The sequence below is a fragment of the Capsicum annuum genome, chromosome 11 (genome assembly GCF_002878395.1).
Source record: "Capsicum annuum cultivar UCD-10X-F1 chromosome 11, UCD10Xv1.1, whole genome shotgun sequence".
In the NCBI taxonomy this organism is placed as follows: Eukaryota; Viridiplantae; Streptophyta; class Magnoliopsida; order Solanales; family Solanaceae; genus Capsicum; species Capsicum annuum.
Genome location: NC_061121.1, coordinates 78,949,732 through 78,964,500, shown reverse-complemented (window position 1 = coordinate 78,964,500; position 14,769 = coordinate 78,949,732). Strand labels below are relative to the sequence as shown.

General features: G+C 35.6%; 1 protein-coding gene across 2 annotated transcripts in view; it reads left to right on the top strand.

Moving 5' to 3' along the window:
- The first annotated feature begins 1,106 nt into the window (after positions 1-1,106).
- LOC107847432 (regulator of G-protein signaling 1) overlaps positions 1,107-14,769 on the top strand; it is a 39,330-nt gene continuing 25,667 nt past the window's right edge. Inside the window, exons 1-6 of one of the 2 annotated variants that reach the window (XM_016691665.2) lie at positions 1,107-1,435; positions 8,816-8,936; positions 10,140-10,203; positions 10,324-10,408; positions 10,964-11,037; positions 11,540-11,731. In XM_016691665.2, coding sequence (XP_016547151.1) covers positions 1,359-1,435; positions 8,816-8,936; positions 10,140-10,203; positions 10,324-10,408; positions 10,964-11,037; positions 11,540-11,731 — 613 coding nt within the window. In that variant the 5' untranslated portion in view covers positions 1,107-1,358. The remainder of the gene's footprint in view (positions 1,436-8,815; positions 8,937-10,139; positions 10,204-10,323; positions 10,409-10,963; positions 11,038-11,539; positions 11,732-14,769) is intronic. The other variant, NM_001324639.1, reaches the window with a different exon arrangement.

The following is a 14,769-nucleotide window of genomic DNA, read 5'->3' as shown; positions in this document are numbered from 1 at the left end:
CGTTAGTGATCATCTGTAAGATCTCGTCTGCTTTCCAAACTACCCTTGGTTCCCCATGCAACAATGTGATAGGCTTTATGGACATAGGGACATTCTTTGCAGCTGTGGGTTATAGTATAGCAACATAATTCCTTTCAGGGTCTGTGTTATTGGTTGCTATTGGTTAAGCAGCCTCCGTCGGAGGCTGCCCAACGATCGCCATAGCCGTTATCAGCACCGAAAAAAGTTTTTCACAAAAGTATCCTAGGGTTTAGAGTTTCAATGTAGAGAGTATTCACATTAAATTTATTATATTTAAAGATAACATGGAAAAATTATTTCCCATTTAGTGATTTTTAATCTTTGTGTCAATAAAAAATTAAAATGGACGGAGAAAACAATTCTCTACAACTTGTACAAGAGTAACCACAAAAAGAAAAGGGAAAAGGAACTTCAACTTATTAACCAACAATTCCAATGTCTTAACTAGGGGTGTACATAGGTCGGGTTGTTTTGATTTTCTATTGAAAAAAAAAAATCAAACCAATCATGTCGGTTTATTAAAAATATAAACCAAATCAAACCAACATAAAATCGTTTTTTCCGATTTAGGTTTTAGTTGGTTCTTTCGGTTTTTTAAGTTTTTTTGATTTTTCTTGATTTTTTTTATAATCTTTATTTTTTACAATTATATTGTGATTGAAGTTTAGATCAAGTATATTTTTATTCATGTGCTAATAAAAAATCACAATTATGAAAAATTGAGGAGCGAAAACTCTCTTGAAACTAAAAAATAAGATGAAGAGTAAAAAGTTTAAATTTTAAGTTTATATTATATTGGATCATTTTATTAGCAATTAATGGATGGATCATTTTATTAGCAATTAATGGATAGATATTACAACTTAAAGACCCAAATATATATATATATATATATATACACACACACATCTACTTTCTAAATATTAAAAATTAATAAAACTAATTGAAAAAGTAAATTATAATTAATATTTTATGTATAAAAAGTTAAATTATATATATGTGTATATATATATATTATGTCGGTTTGATTTGAGTTCGGTTTAACTTTTTTTTTGTTAATACCAAACTAAACGAATGATTGTTTTATTTTCAAACTCCAAACCAAATCATAAATCAATTTTTTTTTGTCAGGATTCTTCAATTTGATTTGATAGTTTGATACGTACAACCTATTCTTTTTAACATATAAAATGGGTGATTTCCAAGAGCAGCAGCTTGTTGAATAAAAATATAAATACGATAGTAAAGTCTAAACACATGGAGTTCTTTTTTTTCATAGACATGTCTACAAACAGCTGATGAGCATTACGGAAAAATAGAGATTTGAGAGAGTAGATATGGCAGCCTGTGCTAGCATAGGAGGGTGTCCAAGTGACTACGTAGCGTTTTCAACTGCTCTACTGTCCATGATCTTGTAAGTCTTCAACAAAATATTTGTTTTTTTTTTCTTTTTTCATCCGGTAGTCTTTTTTGCTAATTGCTCCTCTCTAATGGTTGTGGAAATTGTGAAGTCAAATACTTGTGGTTTGTCTTTTCCTTGCTGTATCTGACTGAAAGACACTATTTTTTCCTTTGATATTGTGAAAATTCTGCTGAATTATAGGAAAATTGGATTTTGTTGGAAACAATCTCTTCGTTGTCAATACGGGTGACAAAATATGGAAAAGATCAAACTCTGGAATCACAAGCAAGACAAAATTGCCCTCCTTTTGATTAATTCATTTTTATAAAGGGTATGAATAAAGTGAATAAACAATGGTGTATTCCATTTGGAGGAAATATTTTCTAAGAAAACAAGTGTTTTTTTACTTGTTTTTGGTATGCAAGTAAAAAATATTATTCTAAAATCATTTGTACATATCTAGCACAAAACAATGAGTATGGATAGAGGTAGGGTGATGGGTTAGGAGCAGAGAGGGTTAAGACCCGGGTGATCTCGCAAGTAGATGTTATGGGTGTGGGGCATGGGGGTGGGGGAAGCGAACTGGGGTGGGTGGTTGTGAGAGTAGGAGAAGACAACGCCACTTTTTCCCCTAATTTTATTGTTAGAAAAATGCATAAGAGCTGCAACAGTTTAATTTTTATGTTATCTGTTAGAAGTTAATATTAGTCAGCAGTAAAATTAGTTTCTATCTAATCCTTATCCTTATCTTTAGGAGTTGGTTATTTTTTTCAGTTAGGATTGTAACATATAAATAATTTTAAATCTGCAATAAAGTAGTAGTTTTTGCTTTCACCAATCTCTTTGTTAAAGTTATCAAACTCATGTTCCACTTGTTCATCAACAAGTAAAATCAGTTTCTTATGTTCTTCACTCTCTGGAAACTAACAATTGGTATCAAAGCACTTATTTCTTGAGGGATCTGTGGGTTTTTCATAAAAGTAATAACTTAAACAAGACAAGTTTCTGAAGCATGGAAGCAGAATCAAGTTCTTCAACTATGGCACCACCTGTTTTTAATGGTGATAACTGTCAGATTTGGGTTGTAAGGATGGAAACTTACCTAGATGCCATGGATATGTGGGAGACAGTTGAAGAGGATTATGAAATTCCTCCATTGCCTAACAATCCAACTATGGCCCAGATCAAGAACCATAAAGATAGGAAAACCAGAAAATCCAAGGCAAAAGCCTGTCTATTTTCAACAGTATTTTCTTCAATTTTCACTCGAATTATGTCTCTAAAGTCAGCCAAAGACATATGGAATTATCTCAAGTCAGAATATGAAGGGGATGAGAGGGTCAGAGGTATGCGAGTTTTGAATCTTATAAGAGATTTCGAGATGCAGAAGATGAAAAAAACCGAAACCATAAAAGATTACTCTGAAAGGCTCCTGAACATAGCAAATAGAGTAAGATTGCTTGGTTCCGTGTTTAATGATTCTCGTATTGTTGAAAAAATTCTGGTAACTGTGCCGGAAAGATTTGAAGCAACCATAACTACTTTGGAAAACACCAAGGATCTGTCCAAGATCACCTTGGCAGAGTTGTTGAATGCTTTGCAGGCTCAAGAACAACGAAAGGTCATGAGAGATGAAGAAAATAGCGAGGGAGCATTGTTTGCCAAGCCTCAAGATGGAAGCAAAAATAAAAAGAAGAAGAGCAAGAAGAATGATGAAAGCGCTCTAGCAGGTACTACAACAGGAAAAACTGCAAACAAAAAGAAAAGTTTTCCTCCATGTAAGCATTGTAACAAGAAAGACCATCCACCATACAAGTGTTGGAGAAGGCCGGATGCTAAGTGTAGTAAATGCAATCAACTTGGGCATGAATCGGTCATTTGCAAGAACAATAATCAGCAACAAGAAGCAAATTCTCAAATCGTGGATGGAGAGGAGGAAGATCAACTCTTTGTTGCTCCATGTTTTTCAAGTAAATCATCAAGTGAGTGTTGGTTAATTGATAGTGGATGTACTAATCACATGACAAACGATAAGGATCTCTTTAAGGAATTGAAGCCTACGACCATTACTAAAGTCAGAATAGATAACGGTGAATATATTCCTGTACAAGGAAAAGGAACAGTTGCTATTCCAAGTCACTCAGGTACAAAAACAATTTCTGAAGTGCTTTATGTACCTGAAATAGATCAGAACTTGCTTAGTGTTGGTCAATTGATGGAAAACGGCTTCAAATTAAATTTTAAAGATAAACATTGCTTGATCAAGGATGCATCAGATCCAGAAATGTTTAAAGTAAGAATGAGAGGTAAAAGTTTCTCATTAGATCCATTTGAGGAGGAGCATGTGATTTTTTCAGCCAAAGAAAATGTTGTAGAAGTATGGCACAAGAGACTCGGACATTATCACTATGAAGGGTTGCTTAAAATGCAAAAGGCAGAAATAGTCGAGGACTTACCTGTTTTAGAAGTGAATTCTTCAAATTGCCTTGTGCGTCAATATGGGAAACAAAGCAGATTTCCATTTCCAAAGACAACTTGGAGAGCGTAAAAGAAATTGCAAGTAATTCATACCAATATAGTAGGACCTCAAAGGACTCCCTCACTAAATGGCAGTCTTTACTATATCATTTTTGTTGATGATCTAACTTGCATGTGTTGGATTTACTTTTTCAAGTATAAGTCAGAGGCTGTTAATGTCTTTCGGAAGTTCAAAGCAAAAGTAGAAAATGAAGCTGCTTGTAAAATTCAGTCCATACGAACAGATAATGGAAAGGAATACACTTCTCAACAATTCAACATTTTGTGTGAGGAAGCAGGGATTCAACATCAGCTTACTACTCCGTATACTCCTCAACAAAATAGAGTAAGTGAAAGAAGAAACAGATACATAATGGAGATGTGATACAAAACTCCCCAAGAACACAACAACACAAACACCAAAATCAGTCCACTAATTCAAGAACTATGACCATTTTTTTGGTGACCTCTCTCGGATTCAAGAACACAATAAGAAGACCATGTAATGAGGTGTTTAACACCTATTTTCCAGCAGCAAACCAAACTATATTATGACAATAAAAATGAAGGACAACAATGTTACAACAACAATAACCAAACGGCTTGAACAACAACTACACAAACTACAAGATTAGGACAAGAAACGAGATAGATAGTTAGACAAGTGTTGATGTAGTCTTAACAACCCAAGAGCATATTCCACTCTTGGACCTTTAACACTTCATACAACAAATACCTAACTCTTATAATGACACAAGAGGGGCATCCACATCTCAAAGCACCAAAGTCTCAAGCTTTGCAACACACAAGAGAATCCCCCCTTATGCTATGCCCTAATTTCAGTTTTGAGAGCTCTATCTCACAAGAGTAGTGTTCTTCAATATCAAGCATCAACTAAGACAATAAACCCTACCATGTTATATTTATATTACAATGCAAAATAATAGATAAATGACAAAAGGGCCCTTCCATAAAAAAGGCCTCAAGGCCGCCCCATGGAGTGCATTCAAAAACTAATTTGGGCCTCATCCACACTTGGGCTTGTGCATTCTTTAGTTGGTCTTCAAGTTGCTCAAAAAGTATCTAAGGTCATGATCATTCCTGTATCAAGATGACCAGATGCATGTTGCACAAGAAGAACTTGCCAAAGAAATTTTGGGCAGAAGCAGCAAATACATCAGTTTTTCTCCAAAACAGGCTTCCTACAAAGGCGGTGAAAGGTCGAACTCCTTTTGAAGCTTGGTATGGGTTCAAACTATCATTAAACTTCCTTAAAGTGTTTGGTTGTCTATGTTTTTCCTATGTTCCTCAAGTTAAACGAGACAAGCTAGATAAGAAATATGTTCCAGGCATTTTTTTTTGGATACAATGCAGTTTCAAAGGCGTATAAAGTCTTCCAACCGCAAACTGAAAATATAATCTTCAATAGAGGTGTATTTTATGGAGAATGAAGAATGGTGTTGGGAAGACTCAAAGAAATCTGTCCTAAACTCTTCGGACTCAGCAGAAAAGTTTCCTGCCAAAGTTCATGAAAAACAAATATCACTCTCATCGTAAGATGAAGTGGTGGATCATTCACCGGTTAAAGGTACTCGACTACTCACTGATATATATCAGAGATGTAATGTGGCAGTATGTGAACATGTTGGGTACATTGAAGCCAAGAATGATGAAAATTGAGTGGCTGCAATGAAAGAGGAGTTGTTTATGATTGAGAAGAACATGACTTGGGAGCTTGTTGATCAACCTAAAGACAGAAAAGTAATTGGGTTGAAATGGGTCTTCAGAACAAAGTTAAATGCTGATGGTTTAGTCAACAAGCATAAAGCAAGGCTTGTCGTTAAGGGATATGCTCAGATTTTTGGTGTGGATTACTTTGATACATTTGCACCAGTGGCTAGGCTTGACACGATCAGGTTACTTCTTGCTTTTGCTGCACAATTGGGCTGGAAGGTGTATCAGATGGATGTCAAATCGGCATTTCTTAATGGTTTTCTCCAGGAAGAAATTTATGTTGAGCAACCCGAAGGCTTTGTGACGAAAGGAAAAAAGGACAAAGTTTACAGGCTAAGGAAGGCGCTTTATGGACTTAAACAGGCACCAAAGGGTCTGGTATGGTCGAATAGATGATCATTTGCTTGGGTTAGGCTTTGAAAAGAGTCTATCAGAATCTTTATGTTAAACATAATGGCATTGATATTCTTGTTGTGTCTATGTATGTTGATGATGTACTAGTTATCGGGAGCAATACAAAGCATATTGAGGATTTAAAGCAAGAAATGATGCAAGCCTTCGAGATGACTGATCTTGGTCTAATGTCCTATTTTCTTGGAATGGAAATCAAACAGGGACAAAATGAAGTTTTCATTTGTCAGAAGAAATATGCTAAGGAAATTCTGAAGAAGTTCAACATGGAAGATTGCAAGGAGATGAGTAATCCTATGAACCAAAAAGAGAAACTAAGCAAGAATGATGGAGCAGAGAAAGTGGAGGAAACGTACTTCAGAGGCTTAGCAGTCCGCTGTTTGATGTATCTCACAGCTACAAGACCCGATATTCTGTATGCTGTAAGCATTTTATCGAGGTTCATGCATTGTGCTAGGGAGCTGCATCTAAAAGCAGCAAAAAAGAGTAATCAAATACATCAAAGGAACCATTAATTATGGTGTCAAGTTTCAAAAAAATTCAAATCCGAAACTACTTGGGTATTCTGATAATGATTGGGCTGGATCTATAGATGACATGAAGAGCAAATCTGGATATTGCTTTAGTCTTAGCTCCGGAATATTTTCGTGGTGCTCAAAGAAGCAGGATATTGTGGCTCAATCCACTGCAAAGGCAGAATTTGTGGCTGCAACAGCAACAGCGAATCAAGCTCTGTGGTTGAGGAAAATATTTGCTGATCTGCATATGAATCAAACAAAAGGAACTGAAGTATTTGTGGACAACCAATCTGCGATAGCAATTTCTCACAATCCTGTATTTCATGCCAAAACAAAACACTTCAATATCAAGCTTTTCTTCTTAAGGGAAGTGCAAAAGACTGGTGATGTGATTCTGCTCTATTGCAAAACCGAGGAGCAGCTGGCTGATATCTTCACCAAGCCTTTACCGGGAAACAAATTTCAACTTCTCAGGAAAAAGCTTAGAGTTTGCAGCTCTTAAAGCTAGGAGGAGTGTTAGAAAAATGCATGAGCTGCAGCAGTTTAATTTTTATGTTATCCGTTTGAAGTTAATATTAATCAACAGTAAAATTAGTTTCTATCTAATCCTTATCCTTTATCTTTAGGAGTTGGTTATTTTTTTCAGTTAGGATTGTAACATATAAATAATTTTAAATCTGTAATAAAGTAGTAGTTTTTGCTTTCACCAATCTCTCACTGTTAAAGTTATCAAACTCATGTTCCACTTGTTCATCAACAAGTAAAATCAGTTTCTTATGTTCTTCACTCTCTGGAAACTAACATTTATTAAGGAGGTCATTTTCATTATTTCAAGCAGCTTATTTCCCAAGGAAAATATTTTCCAAAAATATTAACCAAACTAACATGAGAAAATACCGAACACACCTTAAGACTCTTGTGTTCAAAACATTTGTTTATTTCTAACTAGGTCAATGAAATGGTTAGAAGATAGTACACCTCTAGAGATTGAATGGGGCAAAGAAGGGGAAGTCTTAGAAAGACATGGATAGTAGAACTCTTACCGGCGGTGGCAGCACAAGACGAGGCTTAAAATTTATCAACTTAGCGTTCCCGATTTAATTCCTCTTGAAGTCCTCAATTCTTTTTGGTTCATACGTAATAGTGGCTGTAATATTAGTATCTGTTTTCTAGTAGATTGAGATTTTGCTCTTTCCACTTAAATCATTGATGAAATGTATAATGGAAAAATGATAATATTAATATACCAAAAGATAATTATATAGTAAAAGGAATTAGTAATGAAAAAAGTAAACAAAAAAACTATGAGACAAGAAAGCTTGATATGGCCAAAGAGTAGAATAGAGCCATGTGAAACGGGGTGAGGTTAGCTGTGGCTGGTGAAATCATCCCCTCTCCCTCATCATTGACATCCTGAAGACTCGAACATTTTTATGTTGACTTTCTCCCATTTGTAAGGATGGTGTTGCCTAAATTTTCTTGTTTTCTCCCCTTCGTTGCTATATTGTGAAAATAGAGGTTCAAATACTTCTGCTTACCCAGGGACATGGTGGAAATAGAGAGTAGGATGTAAGCGAGGGGCTGCGGAAAAGAATAGGGATCTTCTCCATCTTTTTTATGCTGTAAAGGGTAAGAGAGGAGGAGATGGGTGGATTTGGAGTGTCTTACCTGGCTTAAAGTTCATTCCTTCAATTTTTCCCCTCATGTTTAGTGCTTTTTTGCATGTCAAGGTGTGTGATTGTGTTCTACTATTAAAATTTGAGTTAACATTTGATATGAAACATGTGTGCCACAATCATGAGATGTTCACTAAATGCTTGTCACCTTGTCTTTTATTTATTCATGAAGTAAAGTTGGTTTCATTTTTCTTGTGCTGGAGCTTTTTATGTTTAAACAACTATGCTACTATTGGCACCCCAAACTAAAAACTACAACTAGAAATCCAACTTTAGGTGATCATTATGATCAGAATTTCACTCTCTAGTCAATTTTATTGGTCTCACATATAACATGGAGAATCTGGTTAGCACCCATATTTAAGAAAAAAGAACAAAGACTTGACTGGACAATATTGACGATCGGATGACAAGATGAGTGAAGAAGGGTCTTATGTTAAGTTTCGTTATTTTGTATATCCATTCAATGATTTAGGTTTTATTTCCATTTAAATTACCTAAGCTGTTGGCATTAACCACTTGAGTTTCCTCTGCAGACTTCTCCTGAAAGCGACATTACCTTACATAATTCACAAGATTCCTAGGCCCAAAGGAAGTAGCTTTTGGCTTGTGGCAATTCAAGTTTTTGCAAGCTTAAATCTGTTGTTGTCCATTGTGGTATCTTCTTTTCATTTTCCTTATATAGTGTTAATGCTTCAGACTCTGATTTAATATTCCCAAACACTACTGGAACTATATTTTAATTTCCGTGTGATATTTATTAGGGTGGATACCGAGATCTCTCTCTCTCTCTCTCTATCTCTCTCTCTCTCTCTCTCTATATATATATATATATATAGGCGAATCTATGTAGAAGGATTGGGGTGCCACGGCACCCGGACTTCTCGGTTGAAACTCTATATATTTATGTGTACATCTGTATGTATGTATCAGTAAATGTATAAGTGTTACACTTGGCACCCGCGGTAACAAAGGAGCTAATGGTGCCAGTGGCTGAAATACTGGTTTCCCAGCAGCGCGGGTTCGACTCCCGCTTAACACTGTTTTTTAGAACGATTTTTCGCACTATACTTTCTGCTTTCTCTTAAAAAACAAATTCTGGCTAAGCAGAATAGAACCCTTGAACTTTTGTAACAAAATACTCGGCAACACCAACTAGGCAAGCCTTTATGCTGTACCAACTTGTTGATATAAATAATTATAGTTTACTGTGTGAATACTGACTCCACTTTCCTAAAATATTGTATACGTTATTGTTCAAAGCAGCATGGGACCCAGAGCTTTCTAATCCTGAATCCGCCTCTCTCTCTCTACACACACACATATATGTATATATATATATATTGCCAACCATCGATGAACTGATCGGATTAACCAACCAAAGTTGGCTTCAATCATTAGCTATTGAATAGAAGCAAAAGCATCAGCAACAATCGGACGGTAGTAAAAAGTCATAGCAAATCCAGTAGCTTTTGTACTAAAAAACAAGTAAGCGTAATTCCCCCTAAACAATAGAATATATTGACCGGGGGGTGGGGTGGGGAACATATTTACTAGTTATATCATCCGCAATTGCTTGAATCTCGAGGCGTTCTTCGAACCAATCATATACTTTATTTAGGTAGGCGGAACTCCCCCTCTGAGAACCGTATATGAGCCAATTCCAATAGACTTTTCGGAGGGTCACATTGGCGTGCATCCAGTAAAAATATATATATATATATATGTATCACCAATTTCAATAAATACTACAGTTTGAACCCATAAATTTATTTAAGTGCATTGGTTATAAAAACATAAAAATTGAACCCATCAAGTTTAATCCTGGATCCGCCTCTGATATTCATATGGCTTGTGCAGATGGCCCTCAATTTTCTAAAGTTCAGAAAGAGACATTGGTGGAGGTCTTGCTATCTTTGGGCAGGTAATTTACTCTTCGATCCATGACCAAATATAATTTGGTTTTCAAATTTTTTACTTTTGCCTTAATCTGGTGCTTGCTTGATTTATTATTCTGAGTACATCTAATCCTCCTTGCGTCCAGTCTGGATAGAAGGTCCACTTGGATTTGGTTTGCTGTTGAGCTGCCGTATTACACAGATGTTCCAGCTATATTATATATTTGTGAAGTAAGTTTGACTTTTTAAAGAAATCATTGGCAACTGTTGTTCTTTGTAATTGATGAGATGATTATGTATCAATTGGCCTCGTCAATATTCAATTGAGAAACTGTAAGATGGTGCAGCCTCCTCAATCCAACCCCCTTTCACCTGAATGAAAATAAACAAATAGAAAATACCTGCATGTCTCCTGAGGAAATAGGATAATGGACCATCATGAACCTAGTTCCTGCTTCCCAGAAATGGAAAGAGGATTACCTGCACAAATTAAAGGTTGCTCGACCATAGTAGACCAACCCCGAGACGAAGTAATATTATAACTATGTGTTAGTATGGTCCTCCTAAAGATATGTGACAACTGAAATAAAAAGAAAAGATCTCATCTACTGTGTCTTTTCCTTCCTTTTTTTTCCTTTGCCTCCTTGTATCTCTTTCTCTATTTACTTTTAAATCTGCTGAAGAAATAGTTTTAGAAGACTATGTCTTAGTGCTATTGCTGATGCATGTTACGTGGAAATTTTTTTTCAATAGTCTTATTATTCTTTATTTTGTATGATGCTTCAGGAGACGTCTGCCACCTATTAGATCCTATATTTTTCTTCTGCTGATTCTCTTGCCGTGGATAGTTCTTGCTGCCAGTAAGAGTCTTCAAGTTGAACTTTATAAAGAAGTCTCCTTTTAAGTTTCTGTTCTTAAATACTAATATATTTACTTAAAGAAAATGAAATCACGTGGAAGTATGTCTTGTCTTTTACCTACACTTCTGCAGTTATACTACTTTATGCATTTATTTTGTGTTTACTATTTGGTTAGTCTATTTTTCTGTTGAATCATGCCAAAACTTTGTGCAAGTGTATGAACAAATATATTTTACTTTTATTACCAAGCGAGAACTTATTGATTTTAGGTCATTCAAGCCGATGTAGCATTTAAAATTGCTGGAAAATTGCAAAAAGTTTTGATTTTCAACAGTTATTCATTAGTGTTTTCTTCTCTTTCAATAGTCTCTTTGGCACGTGAATTATTCGTGTTACTTTCATTTGCAGTAACATCCCTGCTATTAATATTATAAGCTTCATTTGCTACAGCTGTTTATGTGAGAAAGCCTTTTGATATTAATACAGTGTTTGTCTGATGTAGTTATTCATATAAGAAAGCCTCTAAATTACTGGTGCCACATGGGGACTCGGTGGATCATACCTGTTATGGGCCTTCATGCATTATATGTTGTAGCTTTGATTGCTTTTACGGGGGCTATGCATCATGTGGAATTCAGATTTCATGAACTCAAAGATCTTTGGAGAGGAATTCTAGTCTCTGCAGCGTCCATTGGTTTGTTTCTATCTATTTCATTGCTTGGCTTCTTTGCTGGCATACTCCTCATGCTGTCCCCTCAAGTTGGATAATACTAAACATGCATATCCAATTGCTTACAGATAAAATCCTATATTTAAAATCACATGGAGAAATTATTATGAATTGCTGCTTTATGTACAGGGTTCAGATAATCACAAACCACAAAAGCTTCTAGTGTAGGATGTGTCTGTAGAGTTCAAAATGTTAGATGCTTTATGCCCCATTTAATATAAAGGCAAGGTCAGGAATCACTTGGTTAAAAGACACCACATTACGTAGATGTGAACTCAAATCAAAGTTGTTGATGCAAATTCTCAGTCATGTAAATTCTGTGTTATAGCTCTGGAAACAACACTCTGGGCTTGATTCTGAGAAAGCTGATTATTTATTGCTTTAGCAAGACTTCGTTTCCTCCAAGAGAAAAAATTAATATTCTCTTCAGTGTCACATTTAGCTACCTGAGAATCAAAATAGTGTGATCTTTGACCAAGTTGTTTTTGATATATTTTTCTATATTATAATGTGATGAAAACAGCAACATATACATTTATTGTAATTTGGAATATCTGAATCAGTTTCTCTACTTCATCTGAGGTAGTGGTATGGATTGCTTACACTTTATCTTCCCCATACCCCACTTTGTGGAAATATACTGGGTATGTTGTTGTAGAAATGAAAATTCTATATCTAATTGTCAATGAAAGCTGGTCAAATTAACCATAAGCCACTCAACCAGATTGGTATAGTGTAGGGCTGGCAATTTCGGCCCATATTAGTGAAATGAGTCCATTTAACCCATATTTAATGAATTGGGTTGCTCATATTTTAATTGAGTAAATATGTGTTCCACTCTATTTTAAAGGAAAAATTACACAGTACAGTTAATCAACTCTATAATTACCTCATATGGTCAATTTTTTAAAGATTTATTTTACATGGCTAAAGGTAATTGTAATAGCTGTTATTTATGTGGGGTTTGCATATACAAATGGAGTAGCGTATATATATCGTTTTCTTTTTTAATTAGGCAAAGATGCTCTCTCACCTAATTGGCTAATATTGCGGCTGATTTATTATCTAGGAATAAGAGCAGATCATTTTTTCAAAAGATTTCAAAATCTTTATCGCAATTCTTGCCGAAATTGGGATCCCTAAACATCTGCTGGATGTGCATTGCCGATTTTGGTGTAATCCATCAATTTTAGTTTGTATTCCTTTTTTTTTTTTTTAAAAATTTTCTATCTTCTACTTCATCTAATCACATTAATTTTCTTCCAATTTCCCCCCATTTGCAGTAATACTTAGGAGTTTCCCATTAACCATTTTGCTTGATTCAAATGGCTGACAAGCTCCATTTAGAAGATTGACGAGAGCTATTGAAACAACAGCTCCCAATAATAGTGGTACACCGCCGTTTGATTTGTGTAGTTCTCAAATAGATAGTGATAATGAAGTTGCGGAGCAGCGTTGGAAGAGGAGAGGTTGAGAAAAGAGTCATTGACCAAAAATCGTTATGTCCATGCTAATCAGAAAATTTCCATGGGAATTTTACAATTAAAAAAGGCGTTCGCATGCCAGATTTTTGGGTGCAATCACAAATGGAGGTGCGTTTCGGTGCGGGAGTTGAAAAGCAATTCTATCAATGCTATTATGATGTAGTTTAATGGATACACATTACGGTTTTCAATTAGGGAATTTGCAATCGTGTCCGATCTTAACTGTGTTGCTTCTCCATTGGATTTTGTATTTGACATGAAGGTGCCAAATAGATTAATGGTTGAGTATTCTGGAGGTGAGGAAGAACGTCCTAAAGCAATATGGACTATGTGTGGGGGAAGAATGATGCTGATGCTTTAAAGATATCAATTCTTTTTTTCATTCATCAATTTGTTTTGTTGGGAGAAATGCTTTCAACTTGAGTACCAATTCTTCATTTTGGCTTGGTTGAGAATGATCGGTACATGGATTATTGCTGGGGAAGGAAGCCTTTGCCGATTTTGGAAACACCATTTCAAGAAAGCTTACATCTGATGGAAAGTTCTATCGACTCCATGGTATACCATACACTATGCAAGTTTGGATGTATGAGTGTTGTTCGGACGTGGATAGTAAACTTGATATCAGGGTTGGTGATCGCATACCTAGGTTGGTAAACTAGAAAACCATCAAAGAACGTCCACGTTAGGAAACCCTTATGGCTAAAATGTTTATGAACAAGAAGGTATAATTTCTAACTAAGTCATTTACAAAGTGTATTTTTAATTGTAAGGACTTGGTGATATATACAAACACAATTTCTATAGCTTCTATAGGTTATTGTGATGTGTTTTGCTGTCTACTTTTCGCAACATAAAGCCAGCGACAAGGAAAATTACAACACATCTACTTCCACCATAATTTGTTGCTCATGATGTAATTCCAGAATCTCATATGAATCATGTTGTTACTTTAGACGATGACTTTCAAGAACCACCCCCAACTTCCATTGTTGATAAAGGGAAAGCAAAAGTTGCTGCCTCTGTATCACCAACCAAAAAGATGCAGAAGTAGATTTCATCGGCCACAACTGTGAAAATTAACTGTCCATCAAAGTTTGATTAAAAAATAACTGCCTCTAGGGCACCACCGCGTCCTGTCGTTAAACCAGTAACAAAGACCACATTACTAGGAATACATGCAGTTTATTTGTTTCACTACTGTATTCCTGTGTAATGTTGTCTTTGTTACTGGTTTAACGACAGGACGCGGTGGTGCCCTAGAGGCAGTTACTTTTGAATCAAACTTTGATGGACGGTTAATCTTCACCTTTGTGGCCGATGAATCTGTTTTTGCATCTTTTTGGCTGGTAATACACAGGGAACAACTTTTGCTTTCCCTTTATCAACAATGGAAGTTGGGGGAGGTTCTTGAAAGTCATCGTCCGAAGCAACAATATGATTCACAGGAGATTTTGGAACTACATCATGAGCAACAAATTTAGGTAGAAGTTCATATGTTGCAATTTCCCTTAGTGA